Source organism: Lactuca virosa, chromosome 8 (assembly GCF_052849685.1).
Source record: "Lactuca virosa cultivar CGN04683 chromosome 8, Lactuca_virosa_CGN04683_v6, whole genome shotgun sequence".
Lineage (NCBI taxonomy): Eukaryota > Viridiplantae > Streptophyta > Magnoliopsida > Asterales > Asteraceae > Lactuca > Lactuca virosa.
In genome coordinates, this window is record NC_136433.1 from 5742246 (window position 1) to 5764220 (window position 21975).

At 35.9% G+C, this 21975-nt stretch overlaps 3 protein-coding genes across 4 annotated transcripts; 1 reads left to right on the top strand and 2 right to left on the bottom strand.

The window, feature by feature from the left end:
* The first annotated feature begins 2137 nt into the window (after window positions 1–2137).
* On the top strand, window positions 2138–9458 carry LOC145129284 (protein EXPORTIN 1A-like). Its single transcript, XM_079063989.1, has 26 exons — window positions 2138–2467; window positions 3060–3176; window positions 3256–3348; window positions 3432–3503; window positions 3585–3692; window positions 3777–3859; window positions 3955–4093; window positions 4173–4241; window positions 4329–4406; window positions 4501–4563; window positions 4665–4709; window positions 4791–4898; window positions 4996–5094; window positions 5205–5677; window positions 5746–5920; window positions 6039–6137; window positions 6577–6657; window positions 6731–6906; window positions 7011–7274; window positions 7348–7414; window positions 7492–7602; window positions 7700–7807; window positions 7887–8024; window positions 8114–8251; window positions 8732–8839; window positions 8924–9458. Exons 1-26 carry the CDS (start codon window positions 2369–2371, stop codon window positions 9047–9049), a joined length of 3237 nt encoding a protein of 1078 aa, XP_078920115.1. The 5' UTR covers window positions 2138–2368; the 3' UTR covers window positions 9050–9458.
* A 1191-nt stretch (window positions 9459–10649) lies between these two features.
* LOC145134695 (scramblase-like protein) lies at window positions 10650–14345 on the bottom strand. Of its 2 annotated transcripts, none has more exons than XM_079069542.1 (11): window positions 14029–14345; window positions 12297–12725; window positions 12094–12180; window positions 11951–11992; window positions 11810–11854; window positions 11670–11735; window positions 11542–11598; window positions 11404–11465; window positions 11121–11310; window positions 10929–11035; window positions 10650–10837 (listed from the first exon to the last, which is right to left on the bottom strand). In XM_079069542.1, the coding sequence occupies exons 2-11, from the start codon at window positions 12678–12680 to the stop codon at window positions 10807–10809; spliced, it is 1071 nt and encodes a 356-aa protein (XP_078925668.1). In that variant the 5' UTR covers window positions 12681–12725; window positions 14029–14345; the 3' UTR covers window positions 10650–10806. The 2 variants fall into 2 exon arrangements, with proteins under 2 accessions (XP_078925668.1, XP_078925667.1); XM_079069541.1 differs by having other exon boundaries at window positions 12297–12728; window positions 14029–14344.
* A 5901-nt stretch (window positions 14346–20246) lies between these two features.
* On the bottom strand, window positions 20247–21693 carry ENH1 (rubredoxin family protein). Its single transcript, XM_079067425.1, has 5 exons — window positions 21448–21693; window positions 21137–21364; window positions 20881–21047; window positions 20645–20795; window positions 20247–20549 (listed from the first exon to the last, which is right to left on the bottom strand). Exons 1-5 carry the CDS (start codon window positions 21547–21549, stop codon window positions 20379–20381), a joined length of 819 nt encoding a protein of 272 aa, XP_078923551.1. The 5' UTR covers window positions 21550–21693; the 3' UTR covers window positions 20247–20378.
* Between the last annotated feature and the right edge of the window lie 282 nt (window positions 21694–21975).

The following is a 21975-nucleotide window of genomic DNA, read 5'->3' on the forward strand; positions in this document are numbered from 1 at the left end:
ATATTCATTATACTTTTAATGAGGAAATGTTTGCCCGATCCTACCCGTTCAGCTAACGACCCTCCACCAATCAAGGAAGCGGTGGGTGAGAATGGACACCCATTAAATGACCATTTTATAGGCCATAACCTTATACCCCCTTATATATTGGCTTCATGAATGAGGCCTACTAACGGTAAGACTAACATTTAAGTTTTATATATATATATATATATATATATATATATATATATATATATATATATATTAATCTTATAATATTATAAGTATAGGGTTGAAATTTAAAACTTGTAAAATTCTAGGGTTTGAAATTTAAATTATCCAAATTAAACTTTTAATCACAAAACTTAAATTTCAAAACTTGAGGACAAGTTTTGAACTTTTCAAAACATAAAGGATCAAATAGCAAATAATATAAATCAACTAATTAATTTAATGATTATCTAAATTTGACCTAGTCAATATTACTTGCAAGACAATTTACCAATTAATTCAAATAATCAATTATTATCATATAAGGAAATTATTATTCAATCAAATGGTAATTATCTTTTGTTTGGTCAAGGATATACTCAAATATATGATAAAATTCAGATTTTAATGACCCAAAACAATTAAGGCAAGTATCCTCAAGCAAAACAGCAAGAAATCCCGAAATCTGCTCTGACTGACGCTCGGACTCGCCGAGTCCCCATATGGACTCGCCGAGTTCATCCTACTCGCCGAGTCCACAATGGGACTCGCCGGGTCCACCAGTCAGGGGCACAAAAAACGATTTTTCATGTAAAAAGCAATCAATCAAAGCATCAATTCAATAGAAATCAATTTAAGCTCTGATACCACTGATGGGTTTGAGCCATAAGAACTTTCCTATGTGCACATGCAAACCCTAATGCTTGGATCTAGGTTTCTCTAATTGAACATGCAATGTTTCCAAGGCTTATAATGCTAGATCTAGTGTAAACAATTGAATCATAACATATGAATTCAGATCCAGAAGAATACCTTAAGTTGCTTGCTTGAATCTTCTTGTTCTTGGAGCTTAGAGTCACAATTGTCACTCCTCTAATGGCTTACAAACACCAACTAGCAAGAGGATGATTTGGAGAGAGAGGAGGGATGAGAAAATTGGCTCTAGGGTTTCCAATCTAACAAGAGTGGCCGATTTCCCTCATCCATGGGGTCTATCTATACTATGAGCTACTAGGGTTACATCCTTAACCCTAATTGAATAACTTAGGCCCTAAGCAATCCAAAGATCCTTCTAGATTAAGGCTTGGACGAATTCAAGGTGTCCATAACCCTAAATTCGGCCACATTTAGATCTATAAGGATTCATAGCCCAAAACTCAACTATCACACATTTGACAGTTTAAGCCTCTTTATTCAATTAATCTCTTTTAGTCATTTAATTCTTAATTAATCTATGACTAATATTAATCAAATAATATTATTATTCCTTTAATATATTATTCTCATAATATATTAATATAATATCTCTTCTCTCTTTATAAATCACCCTGTCAAGTTGTTATGGTGAAGGCAACCCAAAAGGACCATGCACAACCTGGTCAAGTACTTACCAAATATAGTTACGAGCTTAGACACTAATCCAACAATTCTACCATTAATATGAAAGTGGTTGAATAATGATCGTATTACTCGAGTTAATTACATATTTATAAAAACTAAATGACTATTTGATATATTTTTTACCGGGTCTGATAAGAGGATAGATCTGACTCAAAATGTTTGATATCACATTCAAAAGTCTCTTATGTGGTCATGAGCAACCTTTTACTCGGTCAGGCTGTGTCTAACTCAATTAGATCTCTCATTTGATGAGCAACTATATATTTGTTTTCTTTAAACAATATTAAATTCATTTAGAAAAGCATGAATATTTTATCTAATGAAAAAATTATTATTATTGAATAAACAAATATTTAACAAGTGACACCTAATTGTATATTTTATCTAAAATAAACTTTATTATATAAATTAACAAAATAAAAAACTATTGCATAAATATAAAAAAGAAAAAAAAACAAGTTTGGGCTAAAAAGTCACACACTCGTCATTGGCAGCTCGCAGCATACAAAAGAGGAGGGAAGGCCTCCTTTCAATTCAAAGTCTCTCTCTCTCTCTCTCTCTCTCTCTCTCTCTAGCATTTGTTCTGCTTCATTTTGAAGCTGTCTTATTTATTATATTTACTTATCTTCCTTCTAGAATCTGTATATACCTTCCTCCTCCTTTTGCACCCTCTAGGGTTTCGTCCGTACACTGCTTCCTTCAACGGGATTTTTCTGCAAAAAATTTCCACTCGAGGGTTTCATCTAGGGTTTTACACTTGCACAATTTCTCTGCGATGGCGGCGGAGAAGCTTAGGGATTTAAGTCACCCGATTGATGTTGCTTTACTTGATGCTACTGTTGCTGCCTTCTATGGGACCGGATCTAAAGAAGAGGTTTGTCGCAATTCCTTATCCCCTTTCCCCTTACTTCTATAAAACTAGACGAGGAATGTGATGCCCTGGAAACAATTTTTCATTAGTTTACGGATTCGGGGTTAATTGGTGACTGTTTGACCATCGTACATTCAACTCTAAGCCGTAAACGGACTTTTTGACCTTGTTTGTACAGTATTTCTTTTACCAGAGTGATGAGAAGTGCACCTATTTCTCGTTTTGCATGAAAGATATATAGTAGGAAGTGCTTAAGAACAAACTCGAGACCTGATTGTGGTAGCAATAGTATCAATGGCTCAATTCAGCACAAGTTTAACGTTTATCTGGCTTTTGCATGTCACACCTATGCTAAATTAGGGTTGCATCCTTTTAAACATCTCGACCCAGTTTACCGGGTTCATATATTAACATTTGCATCATCTCAAGTAGTACCATTTGAAGTGACTGATAGACTCATGCCAGCTGGTTGTATAGCAAGTTATATATATTTTTTACAATGATCATTGATTACAAGCTTTTGATTATGTGGACTTGTTGCTTTGCTTATATCTTTCTGATTATGTTTTTTTATGCATATATGTTAATAACACAGAGGACTGCTGCTGATCATATATTGAGGGAATTACAAAACAATCCAGATATGTGGCTTCAAGTTGTTCACATTTTATCCAATACACAGAGCTTGAACACCAAATTCTTTTCTTTACAGGTGACTATCTCTATCTTCTGGGATATTCTTCTCACAAACATTTGTTTTTATTACAAGATTACTGGTTTTTTGTCTACAGGTTCTTGAGGGTGTTATCAAGTATAGATGGAATGTATTACCTGTTGAACAACGGGATGGAATGAAAAACTACATCTCTGATGTTATTGTAAAGGTATGGAATTCTATAGGTATTTTTTTTTGATTCTCTTTATGTTATATTCATAAAATTTAAAAGTAAATATATTTTTTTTTCAGCTTTCGAGTAGCGAGGGTTCTTTCCGCCAAGAAAGATTATATGTTAACAAACTGAACATTATACTAGTTCAGGTGAGCTGTTGTTTGCTTCCGTTTTAAGTTGAATTTTGCTATTAGAAACAATAATGAAATGACCTGCAAATGGATATGCAGATTTTGAAACATGAGTGGCCAGCCAGGTGGCGAAGCTTCATTCCTGACCTGGTCACAGCAGCAAAAACCAGTGAAACAATTTGTGAGAATTGCATGGCGATACTGAAAGTATGTTTGATGTATTCTTTTTACTTGTGTCTTGTTGCTTTTATGCTTTCATATGTGGTCTGAATGTCAATCTTTGCTTTCCAGCTTTTAAGTGAAGAGGTCTTTGATTTCTCAAGGGGTGAAATGACTCAACATAAAATCAAGGAGCTTAAGCAATCCCTCAACAGGTAATGGTGACCTTGATATTCTTTCTATTTAGTTTGGCTATTGATTTTACATCTAATCCTACTAAAATTTACTTGTTTGTTGTGATTGGTAACAGTGAGTTTCAACTCATACATGAATTATGCTTATATGTACTATCAGCATCTCAAAGAACAGAGCTAATCAGAGCTACATTGGCTACATTACATGCTTTCCTTTCATGGATTCCTTTAGGCTATATCTTTGAATCACCACTGGTATGCTATTTTCCTTTCTGGATTATATTTTCATCATGGAAACTATAATTCCACTAACATTTTCTACTGCATATTACAGCTGGAGACACTCCTCAAGTTTTTTCCTGTGCCATCATATCGTAATCTGACCCTTCAATGCTTGACAGAGGTAATGCTAGGCACATGGAGAGGCATATATGTTCTTTTTAATGAAGAATTCAACAAACTCATTTTTGTCATTCATTTATTGGCACAGGTTGCAGCCTTGAACTTTGGGGATTTCTACAACTTGCAGTATGTTAAAATGTACAACATATTCATGGTCCGGTTGCAGGTATGTGAGAAAAACTTTTTATGTTGTGTTTTGCTCTATCTTTGTGCTTATGTTCTTTTGAATTCTTTCTATTGTATGTTTTGTTTTTTTGTAGACGGTTCTTCCAACTACTACAAACATACCAGATGCATATTTAAATGGCTCTAGTGACGAGCAGGTGATTATAGGGTTTAACAAGAAATCCATGTTATGTTTAACCTTAATCGATTCGAACAAAGTGTGACTAATAGGTTTTGTTCTTCTTTTCCCTCTTTTCAGGCATTCATTCAGAATCTGGCATTGTTTTTCACTTCATTTTACAAGGTAAGTATTTATATTTGTCTCAATTGTTTCTCCTTGTGATAATTTTATTACATTAGATGTAATATGGCACTCTGCATGCAGTTTCACATCCGTGTACTCGAATCCACACAAGAGAACACTGCTGCGCTTTTAATGGGCCTTGAATATCTCTTGAGCATTTCTTATGTTGATGATACAGAAGTTTTCAAGGTATGACGCCCATTGTTTTTGCTCTCTCTTTACAAATGAGACAAGATAAAGATACATTCTGGTTTATATAATATTTTCTGTCAATGTGTTTGAACAGGTTTGCTTGGACTATTGGAATTCCTTGGTGCTAGAGCTTTTTGAGGCAAATCACAGTCTTGATAACCCTGCAGCAAATGCAAACATGATGGGACTGCAGGTAGATTATGTCTCCACACATCTTATATCCTACAATCATGTACTTAAGTTGTTGATTCTTTTTCTTTTTGGCATTTGTTTTCTGATGAATATTATATTGTTCTGCTCTAGATGTCAATGCTTCCTGGTATGATTGATGGTCATGGTACAAAACTATTGCAAAGAAGACAACTTTATGCTGACCCCATGTCTAAATTAAGACTGCTTATGATATCCCGCATGGCAAAACCTGAAGAGGTTCTGATTGTTGAAGATGAAAATGGGAACATTGTGCGAGAAACCTTAAAAGACAATGATGTCCTTGTTCAATACAAGATAATGAGAGAAACACTTATCTACTTGTCACATCTTGATCACGACGACACTGAAAAGCAGATGCTGAAAAAACTAAGCAAACAACTGAATGGCGAAGATTGGACATGGAACAACTTGAACACATTATGTTGGGCAATAGGATCCATATCCGGGTCCATGATGGAAGATCAGGAGAATAGGTTTCTTGTGATGGTTATTCGTGATCTACTAAATCTCTGTGAAATCACAAAAGGAAAAGACAACAAAGCTGTTATTGCAAGTAACATCATGTGCGTTTTCTACTTACTTCCCTAACAGACATTGCATTTAAACTATCTAATTTTTGGTGCACTGTCAGGTATGTTGTGGGACAATATCCAAGATTCCTCAGGGCCCATTGGAAGTTCTTGAAAACTGTTGTAAACAAGTTGTTTGAGTTCATGCATGAAACACACCCCGGTGTTCAGGATATGGCTTGCGATACATTTTTGAAAATTGTACAAAAATGCAAGCGCAAGTTTGTAATAGTACAGGTAATGTATACTTTGATCTACTTTTTTGATATTTTAATTGTTTTGTTGTATTCCATCTTCATAGATGCAAAAGTTGATATTTTATTTTGTTAATAATGTAATCTTTTTGTTTTTCAAGGTTGGGGAGAGTGAGCCATTTGTCTCAGAACTGCTTACCACCCTCCCAACAACCATTGCAGATCTTGAGCCACATCAGATACACACATTTTATGAATCTGTAAGTCTTAAGGGGCTAGTAGTTTTTTCATTAAGTCATGTATGGGTAAAGTAGATGAATGGGTGATGACGTCTGTCTGGATAAAGTGCTTTATACATAAGGAGGTGTTTTTTCTGGATTGAATGGACTCACATATTAGGCTAAATAACCATTTTACCCTTACATTCCAAGACACAATATCAGTGTGAGAGTTGGAATGGAAAAGAAGGGCTAAGAGGTAAATGGATATCATAGTATCTTAATACATTAAGGTAAGTTTTTGGCTTAACCTGTTAAGTCAAAAAGGAACAACCATACCATGTATAGCTGTCCAGATTAAGTGCTTAACCCATTAAGCGTTGGAAGTTAAAAAATCCTCATTACATGATATCAACACACTTATAGATTATAAATAATATTATTGGAGGTGTTTGTAGTAAACTTTTGTTGCATGTGGTAGGTTGGTTGTATGATTCAAGCAGAATCGGAGGTATCAAAGCGGGAGGAATATTTGCAAAGGCTGATGCATCTTCCGAATCAGGCAGGAAACTGACCCTTAGTTATTTTTTGATTATGGATGGAATCATGATATGATGAGTTGTTCGTTAATGCAGAAATGGACGGAGATTATAGGACATGCACGTGGCAGTGTGGATTTCTTAAAAGATCAAGATGTGATTAGGACTGTGCTTAATATATTGCAGACAAACACAAGTGCTGCCACTGCACTCGGGACACATTTTCTTTCTCAAATAACACTCATCTTTTTGGACATGCTTAATGTCTACAAGTATGTTTATGTTTAACAATCCAGTACCTTTTTTTTTTTTTTTTTTTTCAAATGGTCAAATCAAACACCAGTTTACCAATCCGATATTTTCATGTGTTGCTCAGAATGTACAGTGAGCTTATATCATCCAACATTGCTGAAGGAGGGCCTTTCGCTTCTAGAACTTCATATGTGAAACTTCTAAGGTCCGTGAAGAGGGAAACACTGAAGCTGATTGAGACTTTTCTTGATAAAGCTGAAGATCAACCACAAATAGGAAAGCAGTTTGTTCCACCAATGATGGATCCGGTTCTGGGTGATTATGCTAGAAATTTACCAGATGCCCGTGAATCAGAAGTTTTGTCTCTCTTTGCCACAATTATTAACAAGTATGTATGTTGTTTGCTTGCTGTTTGGCTTTCTTGCACTTCTGTAGTTTGACTTTTCTTGAGTCCATTGTAGGTACAAGGGTGCTATGATTGATGATGTTCCACGTATATTTGAAGCTGTTTTCCAGTGCACACTAGAGGTTAAAACATTTTGCTTCACGGTTTTTTTTTTTTTTTTTTTTTTTTTTTTAATAGTTGTATTTGTTTGTTGTAACAGATGATAACCAAGAATTTTGAAGACTACCCTGAACACCGGCTCAAGTTTTTTTCCCTACTTCGGGCCATTGCCACGCATTGTTTCAGAGCTTTAATCTTGTTGTCACCTGAGGTTTGGTTTGGCTTTTAAGACTTGTTATTTAATAAAAAAATAAATGATTTTAACTTTGTGTTTTTTTTTTTGATGTATGTATGTATGTATGTATCAGCAATTAAAGCTAGTTATGGATTCGGTGATGTGGGCTTTCCGACACACTGAAAGAAACATAGCCGAAACAGGGCTTAATTTGTTACTAGAGATGCTCAAGAACTTTCAGGTTGATTACTTGATTTGATTAATAATAATATTTAAATCTTGTATGTAAATAAATATTGTGTGATTTTGTGATATGGCAGGAGTCGGAGTTCTGTAATCAATTCTTCCGGTCATACTTTGTGGTGATTGTGCAAGAAATATTTGCGGTGTTAACGGATACATTCCATAAACCTGGTTTCAAGTTGCATGTTTTAGTGCTTCAGCACTTGTTCTGTCTGGTACTTTTATTTATTTATTTATTTTAATACATTTTCTGTAGGACAAATAATAATTTATCTATCTATCTATCTTTCCAATAAAATTGCAGGTGGAATCTGGTTCGTTGACTGAACCTTTATGGGATGCCTCAACAATTTCATATCCTTATCCTAATAATGGAATATTTGTTCGGGAATATACCATTAAGCTTCTATGTGGTTCTTTCCCCAATATTCCAGCATCCGAGGTAAATTAAAACTTGGATGTTTTATTTATTTGTTGCAAAAGCAAGCTCCATCAAGTCTATTTTATTCAGCTCACATCTTCTTCAGTTAAACCCCTAAAAATAAATCGTCAATCTAAAAACAAATCCACTCAGTACCCACCCATAAGATTTTATTGTTTTTTATGGTTTCTTTTGATTTTAGGTTTTGGGTTTTTTGTTAAATGGGGGGTTTAAGATTGAGGAATTTTTGGGGGAGGGTTTGAAATTTGAATTGAAGACTAGAGGATGAAAGAGTTTGTTTATAGAGCTTTTTTCCAACACGGACAAGGAGGAACCTTGAAAGAAAAATAGTAGTGTGTAACTAACAAAGAAAGGAAAGGAAACATAAGTTGCGATTATCACTGATGGATGGATGGATAGTATTTTTATTAATTTATTAATTTAGGTTAAGTTATTGTTTTTGGCTGGCATATCCAGGAAGTAATTGAGATTTGATTGTAGGTGACAAGGTTTGTGAACGAGGGACTGTTTGAGTCAAAAAATGATCTATCTACATTCAAGAACCACATAAGGGACTTCCTTGTGCAATCTAAAGAGTTTTCAGCACAGGTAACTAAACTAAAAACATATATAAATGGTCTGTTAAATAAATAAATAAAATAGTAATTGATTATTGATGGTGATTGGTGGCAGGATAACAAGGATCTATACGCAGAAGAAGCTGCAGCCCAGAAAGAAAGAGAAAGACAGCGGATGCTTAGCATTCCTGGATTAATTGCACCCAATGAAATAATACAAGATGAGATGCTTGATTCATAAATCAAATTTTATATTTTTCTTCTTGATTGTGATTATTATTTAGTAATGGAGAAGAGAGAGAGGGAGAGATTAGAAGAAGAAGGCGATTCTTGAAGCAAGCTTTTATTGTATGTGAGCCAGCCACAGTGAATCATGGTGAAGGCCCATCCAAGACAGACATTGGAAGAAATGATGATTTATGTAGAGAGTAATAGTAGGTGCTTTTAATGTAGGAAGGAAGGAATGTTTTATTTTGTTGATTGGTGTTTTGACATTGTAAGTAAGTAAACAAGGAAGAAAAGAGCAAGTATTTGATGAAGTGGGTGGGTGGGTGGGATGGGTGTTAAGTAGGTGCATGTAATATGTATAACATACAACCGGTGGTTGCTACTTGCTAGCAAGTTTTGAACAAAATTCTTTTTTATGTTTATGTTTATGTTTATGTTTATGGTGTGACTTCAGACTGAGTGTCTTTTTAATTTTGACCATCCAATTTGTTAAAGGTGTTCACATTGTTTCAAAATTTTAAATCCATAGTTGAAGCTGGGAACATTTGCTCCACTCTTGTTATCTCAAACTACTTATGGCCTTCTTTGGTAAAGTGTCAACGATTATTACCCCTAATGTGTTAATACCAATGCAAAAACTATTAATACATATCAAGTAAGATATAAATCAACCAGCTAACACATAGTAGCATATAAATCAATCATTTAAAAGTATGTTGGTGGTTTTAAGGGAAATGCCTTAATCTACTAAGACCATGTTAAATTTTCACCTTGGTGATGTCGACAATTTAGGTGTATTCGATATGAAAAGATAAAAAATGAACTATAATAACTTTACTAATATAATTTGGCTGCACAAAAGAAAATAAATACACAAGCACTGATTTGTGTGAGAAGCTCTCAACCTCACAAAAACATCTGTTGTGGATTGGCAGTCTGACTCCACCTACTCATTTAAATTTCTGAAACAATGGTATTATGTGAAACTTTAACAAGTGAACAAAAAGAAAATTGCCTAGATGTGAATAAAACAAATAGTTCATTATCCTCTTGGGTATTATCTTTGCCATGTAAGCTGTAACTTGTTACAACTAGTCATAATGATTATACGTGAACACTTCCAATAAATTTATTGCTTATATGTGTAAAAAAAACCCAAATATAAACAAAACAAGAAGAATTACCCCCACAAGTCAACTTTCCTTATTATTATTTTGGCCCTCTAGGTCTAAATAGTTGGCCGGGTCGACTAGGAACTTCTTTGTGCCTAAGCGGGCAGGGCACTAGTCAACCGCCTAGGCCAATTTGCATGCAACAGCCAGCCATAATGATATAAAGTGGACAATTTTTATTAATTCTTTTGTTTAGGGAATGCTCAAAGAAAAATTGATGAGCATTATATGAAAATACAAATTGTTGGTTGTCTAATTTCAACTTTCAGCCTTGAGATTAGAAACACAAAATTCCATAGTATTTCAAATCATTTCCAAACCATATTACCAAGTACACACACACACACACACATATATATATATATATATATATATATATATATATATATATATATATATATATATATATATATATATATATATATATCCAACACAAACACATTTATTGGAGCAATTTTACAATTAACCGCAGCAATGCAATGCAATGCAATGCAATGTATACATCAATCATCTCTAATGATACACTTAACAATGAAATGACATCATGAATATGTCAATGCTGACGTGGCAGGCATAGGCATCTCTTTTTGTGTGTGTGTCATTCAGCGACCGCAATAAAAGGAAGCCCCCTGCCAATAATAGAATTCAAAATAACATGATAAAACTAAGGGAATTCAAAAATCAAAGCTTTTAAATCCATCCATAAACAAAAACATTTACCAGCCTCCATGTCTTGAAAAATAGTCATTATCCAAAGACACAGCAAGTGCAACAGTCACCGCCCTCTCTGACAATGTCAATCGACGCGCCACATTAAATTCTCTAGCCTACAACAACAACAACAAACAATTAAAAAAACATCATCATCATCATCATCATCATCATCATCATCATAAGTAACTATTTAAGGACCTTTCCAGACAGGTGTGACGTGGCAGCACTTTCAAATCGGATGACATACTGACCAGCATCAGTCAACACCTCATAACCAAAACCTCTCCAGTCACGGTCAATCTCAGCCAACACCTCGCCATGAATCCCCTTTAAAGTAAATGTCCAGTGCCAAAAACCAGGATTCTCTACCACTGCAAACTGCTCATCACTGCATGCACAAAATACCAATTTCCCCTCCTCAACATACTTACTAATTACTAATTACTATAGGGAACCAAATACAAATAATTTACAAATGTACCCCAAGTACAGATCATAAACCCTCCTCCAAAGATGCCATCTTCTATGAACCACACCAATTTCCTGGAGACAAAAATTTAATAATTTTATATACTCAAAAAACATTTCAATTTCCAAAGAGAAAACCCATCATCCATACCTTTCCACCTACTTCTGCATAGATTGAGCTTGTTATCCACCAAAAGGGCCTTCTCACCTATATATAATAATAATAATAATAATAAAATTATACAAATAAATATAATTATATAAGCCCATGAGTCTTACCCTAAACAGCTCGTTACCAAATCCATCGGTTATAGTAGCAACAAAAGGTCTTCTAAGACGAAGCAACTGCCAATACAAAAATGCATCATCATATTCACCAAATATAACATATAATACAACTAAATAATAATAATATATACCTGTCTCATAATCACATTGCTCTCCTCACGAATAAAACCTGCTGGCTGAAAGGAAAAAAAAAAAAAAAAAATCTTATCTTAATCCCTTTTATTTTATATAACATCAACATTTAAAGACAAAATGGATTTTGGAAAAAATACCTCATGTGGGTTGCTCACATCAACTATTGCATATCTGTTTGCCTAAGAAATGTATCAACATTCATAAAATAACACAACCATTATTTTTTTTTTTTAAAACATAGAAATCATTATTAATACTAAGTAATGATTGTTTCAATTACCTGTTCAAAGCCAAGTGTAAGGTTGGCCCACTCTATGTCCCTTGTAATGAGCAGATTAGATCTTGAAAGAAGAGGTGCAATCCAAGCCTGGAAGATTAAGAATCAATAGAATGAATGTATCATTTTTATTTCTGTCTTTAACTCTTAATCTTACTAAGGAAGTAATTTCTATTTTCTAGATAAAAATTAAAACCTTAACTCACCTCCTCAGGGGATGAAGATTCTAGAGGCTCTGTGGATAATTGTTTAGAAGCATAAGGTTCACCATCCCCAGTTAAAGACCTGCCATGGAAACCTTTAGTGCCAAAAACTCTTTCTTCTTTAACAGCACTCTCAATAAACTTTTGCTTTCTTTTTTCATGTGTCTTTTTCATTTTAGCATCTGCAACCCACAGCTTTACTAGAAAATCTCTACTCAAGTTACTTCCATTGTGTATTGCTCTAGAACCATAGTACCCTTTGCCCAAACCAGCTTCCTTCAATACTGGTATCTTATCAGCAACAAGAACATCATTTTGTTGCTTCTTCACTATAGCTCTAATGACTTTTGGCTGAGTCACACGCTGCAATTTTTTTATCCAAATCATTGTCAACCAAGTTCTGACAACTTAACCCTTGTCTTACTCCATTGACTTCTGTTTGAAAGCAAAAAGTTGTAGTTAGAACATGAGAAATCATATTCATTGCACACAGATACATAACCTATACAGACAGGTATACATTCTCTAAAGAGCTAGTTTTAAGGAGGTTTACACAACCAGATCAAAGGAAGAGATACATCATTAAACAAATTAACAAAGGGCTTACAAGTATGGCGTATTGGGATCATCCAGGGATCTGTTTGTAAAATTTTCAGACATTCAGTGACTGGAATTATATACATGTAGGTCTGAGTGACTGTGTGTATGCATAGAGAATATTGGTCTTCAATTCTAGAAGCAATCACAGACTCACAGGCAGTGATGAATTCATAGGAAATGAAAGGCTTTTGACAGTTATACAATTTTATTGTGTTCTCGAAAGGAAAGGGAAGGAAAATTATGTTCTCAAGTAGAAAGGAAAGGAAAGGGAAGGAAAATTATGTTCTCAAGTAGAAAGGAAAGGAAAGGAAAATGACAATTTTACAATTTTGCCCATCATTTGTTATGATATGGAAAAATCAATAGCTATCTTCTTCCAAATTTGTATCACATATCCACTGTTTAAACAGACGTTTACTTAAATATTAATGTGAAATTCACATTGTAATATCTAAATTGAAAGATGAACTCCATTGTTGAGGCTGAGAAGCTACAAGTACCAGTTATTAAACAGAAATGAAAAGTTCTTAAAATGTTTTACGGATCTAAATCTGGAACTAGAGTTCAATGAAAATGATTGTTTGAAACAATCATTTTCATTTTTCATTTTAATTATCTGAATCATTTCAAACAAAAAGATTGCTTGATAAAACTGATAATAAACATTAGATGAGAAGAGGATAGTTCTCATTTTTCCCTAAACATTTTGTAGTGGCTAATTCCTAAAGGATTCACCAAGCCATTTTCAAGGATTTGTTATAATTCTATGTCTATTATAAGCAACTACATATAGATGCACTAAATGGAAGAAGTTCTGACTTCCCTTGTTAAGTAAAGCTCAATTGATTTGTCAAACTTAATCATCCACACATACTCAAACATGAGGATCAATCTGAGTTTTTGTCTAAATCATTGAGGAATTTTATCAAACAGTTGGTGCACATAAAAAATCACTACAAAAAGTTGAAACCAGAACAAATACTAAAAAGGCAACAACCAGTTATCCATTAAAAAACAAAATCCTTGTCCTACACTTCATCTTCACTACCAGCGGAGACGCAACAAGTACATAAGAATCATACAAAACACAAAAAGAAGCAGCAATACTAAACGGAGGTCATAGAAAACGCAATACCAGCAGAGAAGAGAAATCGATGAATAAGCTCCGTGGAGGAATTGAAACACAATTTCTTGAATACTCGACCTCAATTGCTCCTGGGCTTCTCTAAAGCGTTTCTTGATAGTCGACGCTCGATGATGTCTTGATCGATGGTAGCAAATTGAAGAAATGTGTATTTGAGCTGTTAATTGACGGTAATCCCTTTATTTAACGGGATACCAAATTACCAATACCAATACATCACTTCTCGTCTTTTTCCTTTGCCCTTTTAAACAATTTGACTATCTATTAAGTTTGAAACATCGTCGCATTTGAAACATACCTGACAAAACGAAATGCGAACTACCGTGCACACTTATATATAATGCGATTTTGATCCCGAAACTATGGGGTCAACGAGGTCGCCCTTTACGGGTCCAAGGGTGGAAACCCTGACGGTGAACTAGACCGATCAAGGTGTGGGGTCCATGAGGCAGAACCCATGGAGAAAGACTCTTTTACCTATCTACCGTGCCCCGTGGGGGTTGGGGCATTGCTCATGAACTTATATGAAATTTTAGAGTTGGAATGGAATGGAAAAACATGTTCCAAAGTGGCAAAAGTTGTGGAGTCACCTACTCTGCGGGTGTATACGTAACATATTTGGGTTATGCTTAAATTGATTTAGGATTACTGAGTGTAAAATGTTGATCGCCAGATTGGGTCTACTAAGTGTAGATGGTTGATCTGTAGACTTGGAGTTAGCGAATCCAACTCTTTTAAAAAATATGAAATTAGTTGTAGCTTCTAGATATCCGTTAATAACTTCCAAAAACGTATTTTGTTAATATTATGCACTTTGAGAGTATAAATAGAAGAGATACTCTATATTTTTGGGTCTCTCTCATGGGAACACTCCATATACTCTCACTGTAATCTTGCTTTCCTTTTGTGCCTAAATCGGAAGTGTATTTGATTGATTTCTTATACTCCCTCCGTCCCAAAATTATAGTCCATATTTCCTTTTTGGTTTGTCCCAAAATAATAGTCAACTTCTCAAAATAAATAACATTTTTACCAAAATACCCCTCATCATTACTTAACTAACTAAGCATTTAATGGAACATTAAATGTAAAGTAAGGACAAAACTGTCATTTTATTGTATAAAGTTAGCTTCCTTAATTTGTGTGTTTTTTGTATGTGAACAATAATTTTGGGACGGAGAGAGTATTTAATTTCGTCTAACCCACACAATTAGGGTCGAAATATTAATCACGAAAAATGAACACACACGGTCTATGAAAAATCCAAATTTTAATTACCAATTTAATCCTGTTTTATACCCAATTTCTAACACGCTTGAGCTGGGGAAAGTAACTTTAATTGACAATTAGAAGCTTCCCACTAATGAAGATGAATTCATGAAGAAAAACAAAAAAGTTGGTTGACGAAATTAGGAACCTATATGAGTTTAATATGACGAGACCTAGATGGCCACATAAGCACTCACAAATTTCAGTTTATTATCTTCTTAGCTGTACAATCGTTTGTAAGGATGCAACCTGCAAATACCCACAAAATAAAAGCATCTTCATTATTTGTGGTGTATTACAAAAATGCAAAAAATTTGGGCAAAATATGAGGACCTTTCAAATGTTAATCATGCTCATGTATGTTCCTTTTTTCCATTATACTTCAATGAGATGAGCTTAGCATTGGTACATGTCTTATATCTCTCATTCTAAGCGAAGTACTATTGAACATATTCAAGGAACATATTGTCATTTTCACCATCGATAGAGCCTTGAATTTTTTGTGTAATTGAATGTCTCATAACCATTAAGGAGATACGGTTGGATCAATCCCATTTTTTGATTTGTTGCCATATCGTTGACACATCTTCCATTAAATACCTATATAACTTTACTTTTAACACTCACAATCCATTAAACACCCCTTCAATCCTAATCACCATTTATTATTCATATTGAACCATTCATTGATCATTCAACCCCACTCCATATCATCACCCATACTCCATTCAACTCTTATTCAATTCTAATCATCACCTTATTCACCTATCATACTACTTGCATTGTGGATGCTCTAATTCCATGTAAAGTATAACAAGTTCTTTGTTTTCATAGTCTTTCACAAAAAAAAACCTATAAATGCTATTGTGAACGTAATGATCAAATAGTGATCAAAGAACAATCTTATTTAGATCAATTGTTGTCCACATGAAAAATTAATTTATATTTATCTTGTAGACACACATTGTAACGTCCCATTTCCACAACCAAAATTTGTCATTTTAAATAAGGTGAAATCGCCATTCACATAAAACCCAAGTTATGAAAACTGTTGACGTATGGTCCATTAGCATGACCCAGACATCAAGACCTGGCACGCCAGCCTTGCCTAACGCTCGCCTGTTGGACTTGTCTAGCTCTCGCGCTCGATGCTCGCCTAGCGCCCGGGCGGTCTTTCCCAGCTCCTTGCTAGCTGGGCCTAAGTTGGGTTGACCCAAGGCCTGACCTAACTCTCCCTTAACCTAATTGTACCACATAAATAGAACGCTTCCTCCTCTATGAGGAGGTAGTCCCTAACGATCTAAAAACCCTAGAGCTTCTAGCCACTTTCTCTAACCTAGAGCCTCCATGGCCAAACTCTCACCCAACACACCAAAATGGTTATCTCCAGCTAGGAAGAAACATCACATCTCTACTAACCGATCTAACTTAATCATCAGAGCTTGCTCTCGGGGCACAGACCCTGGGGAAACTCTGATGACTTTGTTGTGATGACAACTTAGGTATCTCGCCGGAAACTCGCTGACAGCACCATCCCCAGATCTTTGATCCAGATCCAACACAGAAGACCCGACGACCTGAGCACATGTCGCAACATTTGGCGTCGTCCGTGGGACCAAGAGAGAATAGCTACCGCCTATTGGTCTCAACCTCAGTTTCGCCTCCAATCTGTTCAGATTTGTTGTTCTTCGCCTCAGGTTTGCTCAGATCTGTTCATTTCTATCAATATCTGTTCAGACCCGTTCAGCTCTCACCAAGATCTGTCCAGATTCAGTCCCCAAAACTTCATATCTCTAGATCTGCTTCGTGCTTTCTCTCAGATCTCTAGATTTACTTCGTTTTTGCCCATATCTCTAAGATCTGCTTCATTATTTTCGCTCAGATCTCTAGATCTGTTCTGTTCTTGTTCATCTGAACATTTCTGAAGCTTGCAAAAACATTTTCAGATCAATTTTCGCCATATTTTGGTGACTTATTCAGAAAGTTGAGGAGAGAAGAATTTTTTTTACTTCTTTTATTTGTTCATTTTCATGATTTATTCAACAAGATAAGGAGAAAATAAGTTTCTATCAGTTCTTATCTTATTATCAGCTCATATTATAAAGAAAATCCCTTTTAGTTGATGATTTTCTGCACAATCTCATTCTTTGAAGTTGTTGCTTGTACACATAGTTGTACAAATCGTGTAAAAAGATACACTTCTTGGTGTACTAGTGCTCCATTTGAGCCGACAACAAAAAAGGAAAAAAAAGAACACAACATATCTTGAAAATTACACCTCACAGCTCACACTTGTACAATTTATACATAAAAAAATACAAGAAAAGTACAATGTTTATTCTCATGTCTCTTTTTAATTGACACGAGAAGAAAAAGATGTTGGATTAGATGTCTAAGCCCATAACTATTATTGATATGTACTCGACCCGAGAGTAGCATGGTCCATTTGGGTTGCATAACATCAGGACAATTTGTTAGGATGGACTTTTGAGAAGAGGTTATATATGATTTATTAATATATTATAAGTTCTAATATATTAATATGAAATCATATGATTTAATTAGTATTGATTAAGAATTAGTTTGGAACTAATTTAGTGATCAAAAGAGACTAATTAAATCAATGGGGACTAATTGTGTAAATTAGTTATATTTATATGTGTTGGGCCATTGATCCATGTTGGACTAAGTTTATGTATGGATACATAAAGAGTTGTGCCACATGAACCATGGATCATAAATCCATGGGTATGGGTTAGGGTTAACCCATGACCTTTGGAATCCCACATATAAATATGTTACCCCATAGCCAAAATCACCACTTATGTTCTTGGAGTTCATATGGACGGTTTTGGGGTATGAAGATTCTCTCTCAAATGTCATCCTTTGTCCTAGATGTGTTGTGATTCCATTTGAGGCATCCACACTATTGATGTTAAGTTCTTAAAGGCCGAATACATCAAGGATAGCAAGCTACATAAAGAGGTAAACTCCTAACTAGTATTTTATGTTGTTTATATCATTTGTATGCTAGTTGTAGGCTTAAGGCTTTGGAAACAATATTGCATGTATAATTAGAGAAAACATAGATCCAAAGCTTTTAGGGTTGTATGTGCACCATAGGATGTTGTAGTATACTAAAACCCAACAAAAGAATACAGGTGGACCCCCTTATATTTACATACAAGGCATATACAAGCATATGGGCCCCACATGTTGAAAAGTTAGAGTAAAAGGACAAAAGATCCTAAGGTCGGCCCTACCTGGTCAACCCTCTCTTCAGAAAATCGGGGACTCTCCAAATCGGATCCTTTCATAGGACTACAACAACTAGTCATCTCTGGCTAAGAAGCAACCCTCGCCAACGCAACCACTAGTCATCTCCGGCTAACCAACGATGGCTCTGACGGAATAGTTCTAGCAGCAATCGCCTCCTCTAAGCATCGCCAGTCACTACTAACTCCGCTGAAGAGCCTCCGGCCGCGTTCGCCGCTATCTGCTTCCTCGCTTCTTCGCCGATGAACAAACCCAAAGCAGCACCGGTTGACTGCTTCCTCCGACCAAAACACCCAACAACAACGGCTCCAACGTCGAGTGTTAACGCCCTACCAGACCACTCTTGGACCACAGGTAGCAACTAACACGTCGCCGGTGAAATCGCACCTCCGATCGTTAGCTACAGATGACAAATTCCAACTGGGAACCACCTCTAAACGGCGACGCATCAGAACAGCTACTCCATCGGCGAAATGTTGCTCCGATTCTCCCTTGCTGCCGACGAACTCCGACACCCACCTTTAGTCGCCAGTTTTTTCTTTCTTTGGCGTCAGATAGTGAGAACGAAGTGGGAGATGCGTCTGGGCACCCGATTATTTTCATCCATTTATGAAAAGCATAGTGGACCCCATGTGGTGCCCTAAAAACTCTTGCAACTCGTTCAAAAAAGAAAAAAAATTGGGTCAAACTAGCAAATGGGCTGAATAATCTCCTCCTTGGGCCTATAACTCGAAAATGGGCTCCAACAAGGCTTATACATTTTATTTGGGCAATCCTAACTACACAAAATGGGCTCTCAGCACATATGAGCTGTCATTCCTTAACTTGGGCTACTATTAAATCACATTTTTAATGAGCTAGCTCATCAACAAAAAATGGGCCATATTGCAAGACGAGCGACGACATGGATCTGAGTGGGCTCGTCCCTCCTCCGCCGGACGCCATAGGTCCCTTTCCCGTCATCGTCGTTGCCTAGAGTCGTATCAAGGTTGTGTAGCTCTGAGTACACGCCCGGATGGGCCAAATGTTGTGATAAGTGCTCCAGACTTAACACCGTCACTTGATGGTTCTGGTTGGGTTGAGCCCTGTAATCACAACAATGAAGAGAGACGTCAGTCGACGTCCGGGAGGTGGCCCTGAGACAAAGCCGAATTAAAGGCTATTAATAATAGATTTCGGTTTTGATTTATCAATTAATTATGCTATTTAATTGGCTGTTACGTTTTGATGTTTAATGACATCAATGATGATTTACAGTATAAATAAAGTCCCTATGACTGTTTAGTTTACACCGAATGAAACGAAATCATTCTCTTCGTCTCTTATGATTATGTTCATTCTTTCATCTCTTGCTACAACCAAAGTAATTTCCAGGCCAAGTGAGAGTTCGAGTGACCTAGAAGAGTCAATTACTATTGTTGTATCCTGAGAAACAAACATCCATATAGAACGAATTTGTTTTAAGAAAATTGTGTCATACACATGCCTCAGTAATTATTTCAGATTTTTGTTCTTTCGGGCATTTTGGGTTATACTTTTCCTAATACATTATTGATATAAATGAGAAGCCAAACAATTATTCTTAATATCTTTTACAATCAAATCTTAATATTTGAATTTTAAAACCTTAACTTTTAGCTCCAAAAGGATTTTAAGATTAAAGATACATAATAACAATGTATTTTAAGCCCATTTCAATTTTCAATTACAAACATTACATTTTCTTTTGGTATGATATAGTTGAATCGTAAATGGTAATCATAAGAACAAAGTTATGATGGAAGAATGAATGTCGGTTACTGAAGGCCATAAACAAGTAATGCCCCAACTCCAGCAAGACCAGCAACAAGTCCAATGATCACACCGATCGGAGGCAGCGTCCCACCAATTGGTTTTCCGGTGACTGGATCGTACCCTGTGAACCTCTTCTTGGGTGCTCTACATTGTGGGCACAAGTACCCATCCGGCTGCAAATTTCCATACCAAAATCACCGTCTTTTTTGTCAATTAAACCTAAAATTTATGATTCAGATATGTATAAATGCAAAAGTTGAGAGCTTGCCTGCTCCTCGAAAGGCTTCGATAACGTGTATATGAATCCACAGTCCAGACAAATATGCGTCGCTCGTGCCTTTTGGGCATCTGTTAGCTTGCGTCCGAATCGAGGAGGAGCAGGTCGTTTTGGTAGTCGTTTGACATCTACATCAGCCCCCCTGAATCAAAATCACTCATCGTTTATGGTTGTTGCTTCAATCAAATTTGATTTCAGCAACGATTGAAGCGATTAAGAGAGAGAACCTGCTAACGACAAAGTAAACAGAATCCGGCACCGCCTGAATGGCGGTTTTGGTGAAGCCAAGCTTATCAGCAGGCCAAAGTTCATCGCCGAAGAAGCTGCTTGTGTATATGACTTGATCCCCAACCTTCAACCCTGCTTTTGCAGCATTCCCGCCTCCTTCCACACCCTGAACTCGAAAATCACATTGATTGAGAATCGGAGAAAGAAAAAAGGTAAACGAAATTAATTACAGAGATGTGGAGAGAACCGACGTACGGTGATAACAACGCCACCACCAGCACCAGGTTTAGGACCCAAAGTGAGGCCTAAAGGCTTGTCGACTTCAACTTCGATCTCCTTTGAAGCACCTGCGGTTTTTCTGGCTTTGATATCTAAACCTCTTCCTCCTTTTACAGACACGATGGTCTTGTCGCTGGTTCCCAAGAAGGAAGTGGAGACGCCCCTTTTGGCATCTTGAATGGACAACCCTTGAAATGTTGTTTTCTGTTCCTCAAAAATAGGGTGAAATCATTAATCAACACCTAATTTTTTTTCACCATTATTAATGGAATAGATTGAAGACGAACCTGAGGAGGTGATGCTAATGGATATGAAGTAGTAGTTTTGATGGAGTGGGCGTTTCTTGTTGCGAAGGCTCCACCTGCACCTATGGCGGTTGTCGTCGACATTTTCTTCTTGTGACTGGCACAAGACAGAATCGAGAAACAGGTGGTGGCTGGCTGTTTTGTTGTTGATAAGGGAAAATAGAAGCAGTTGATGTAGTTGTGTGGACGTGATAGGCCTCCATCGCCACCGGATAACTTACACTCGTTGCCACACGCTCTGAATCCTTCCCAATTGACTTTTTTATTTTTATAGTATTCGATTGCGAGTTTTTTTTTTTTTTTTTTTTTTTTTGTGTGTGTGTGTCAATTCCATGGCATATGTGAACATGTAGATTCCAACGTTTAGTATATTTGGAAAATTACAATTGAACATGTATAAAGAAATGTTTATTTAGTTTAAGTTAACCAAATACACAAATGAACACCAAACAATAAATAACCGATTTTTTTTTTTATGTTCATTCGATTAACAATTATATTGTTAGTTTA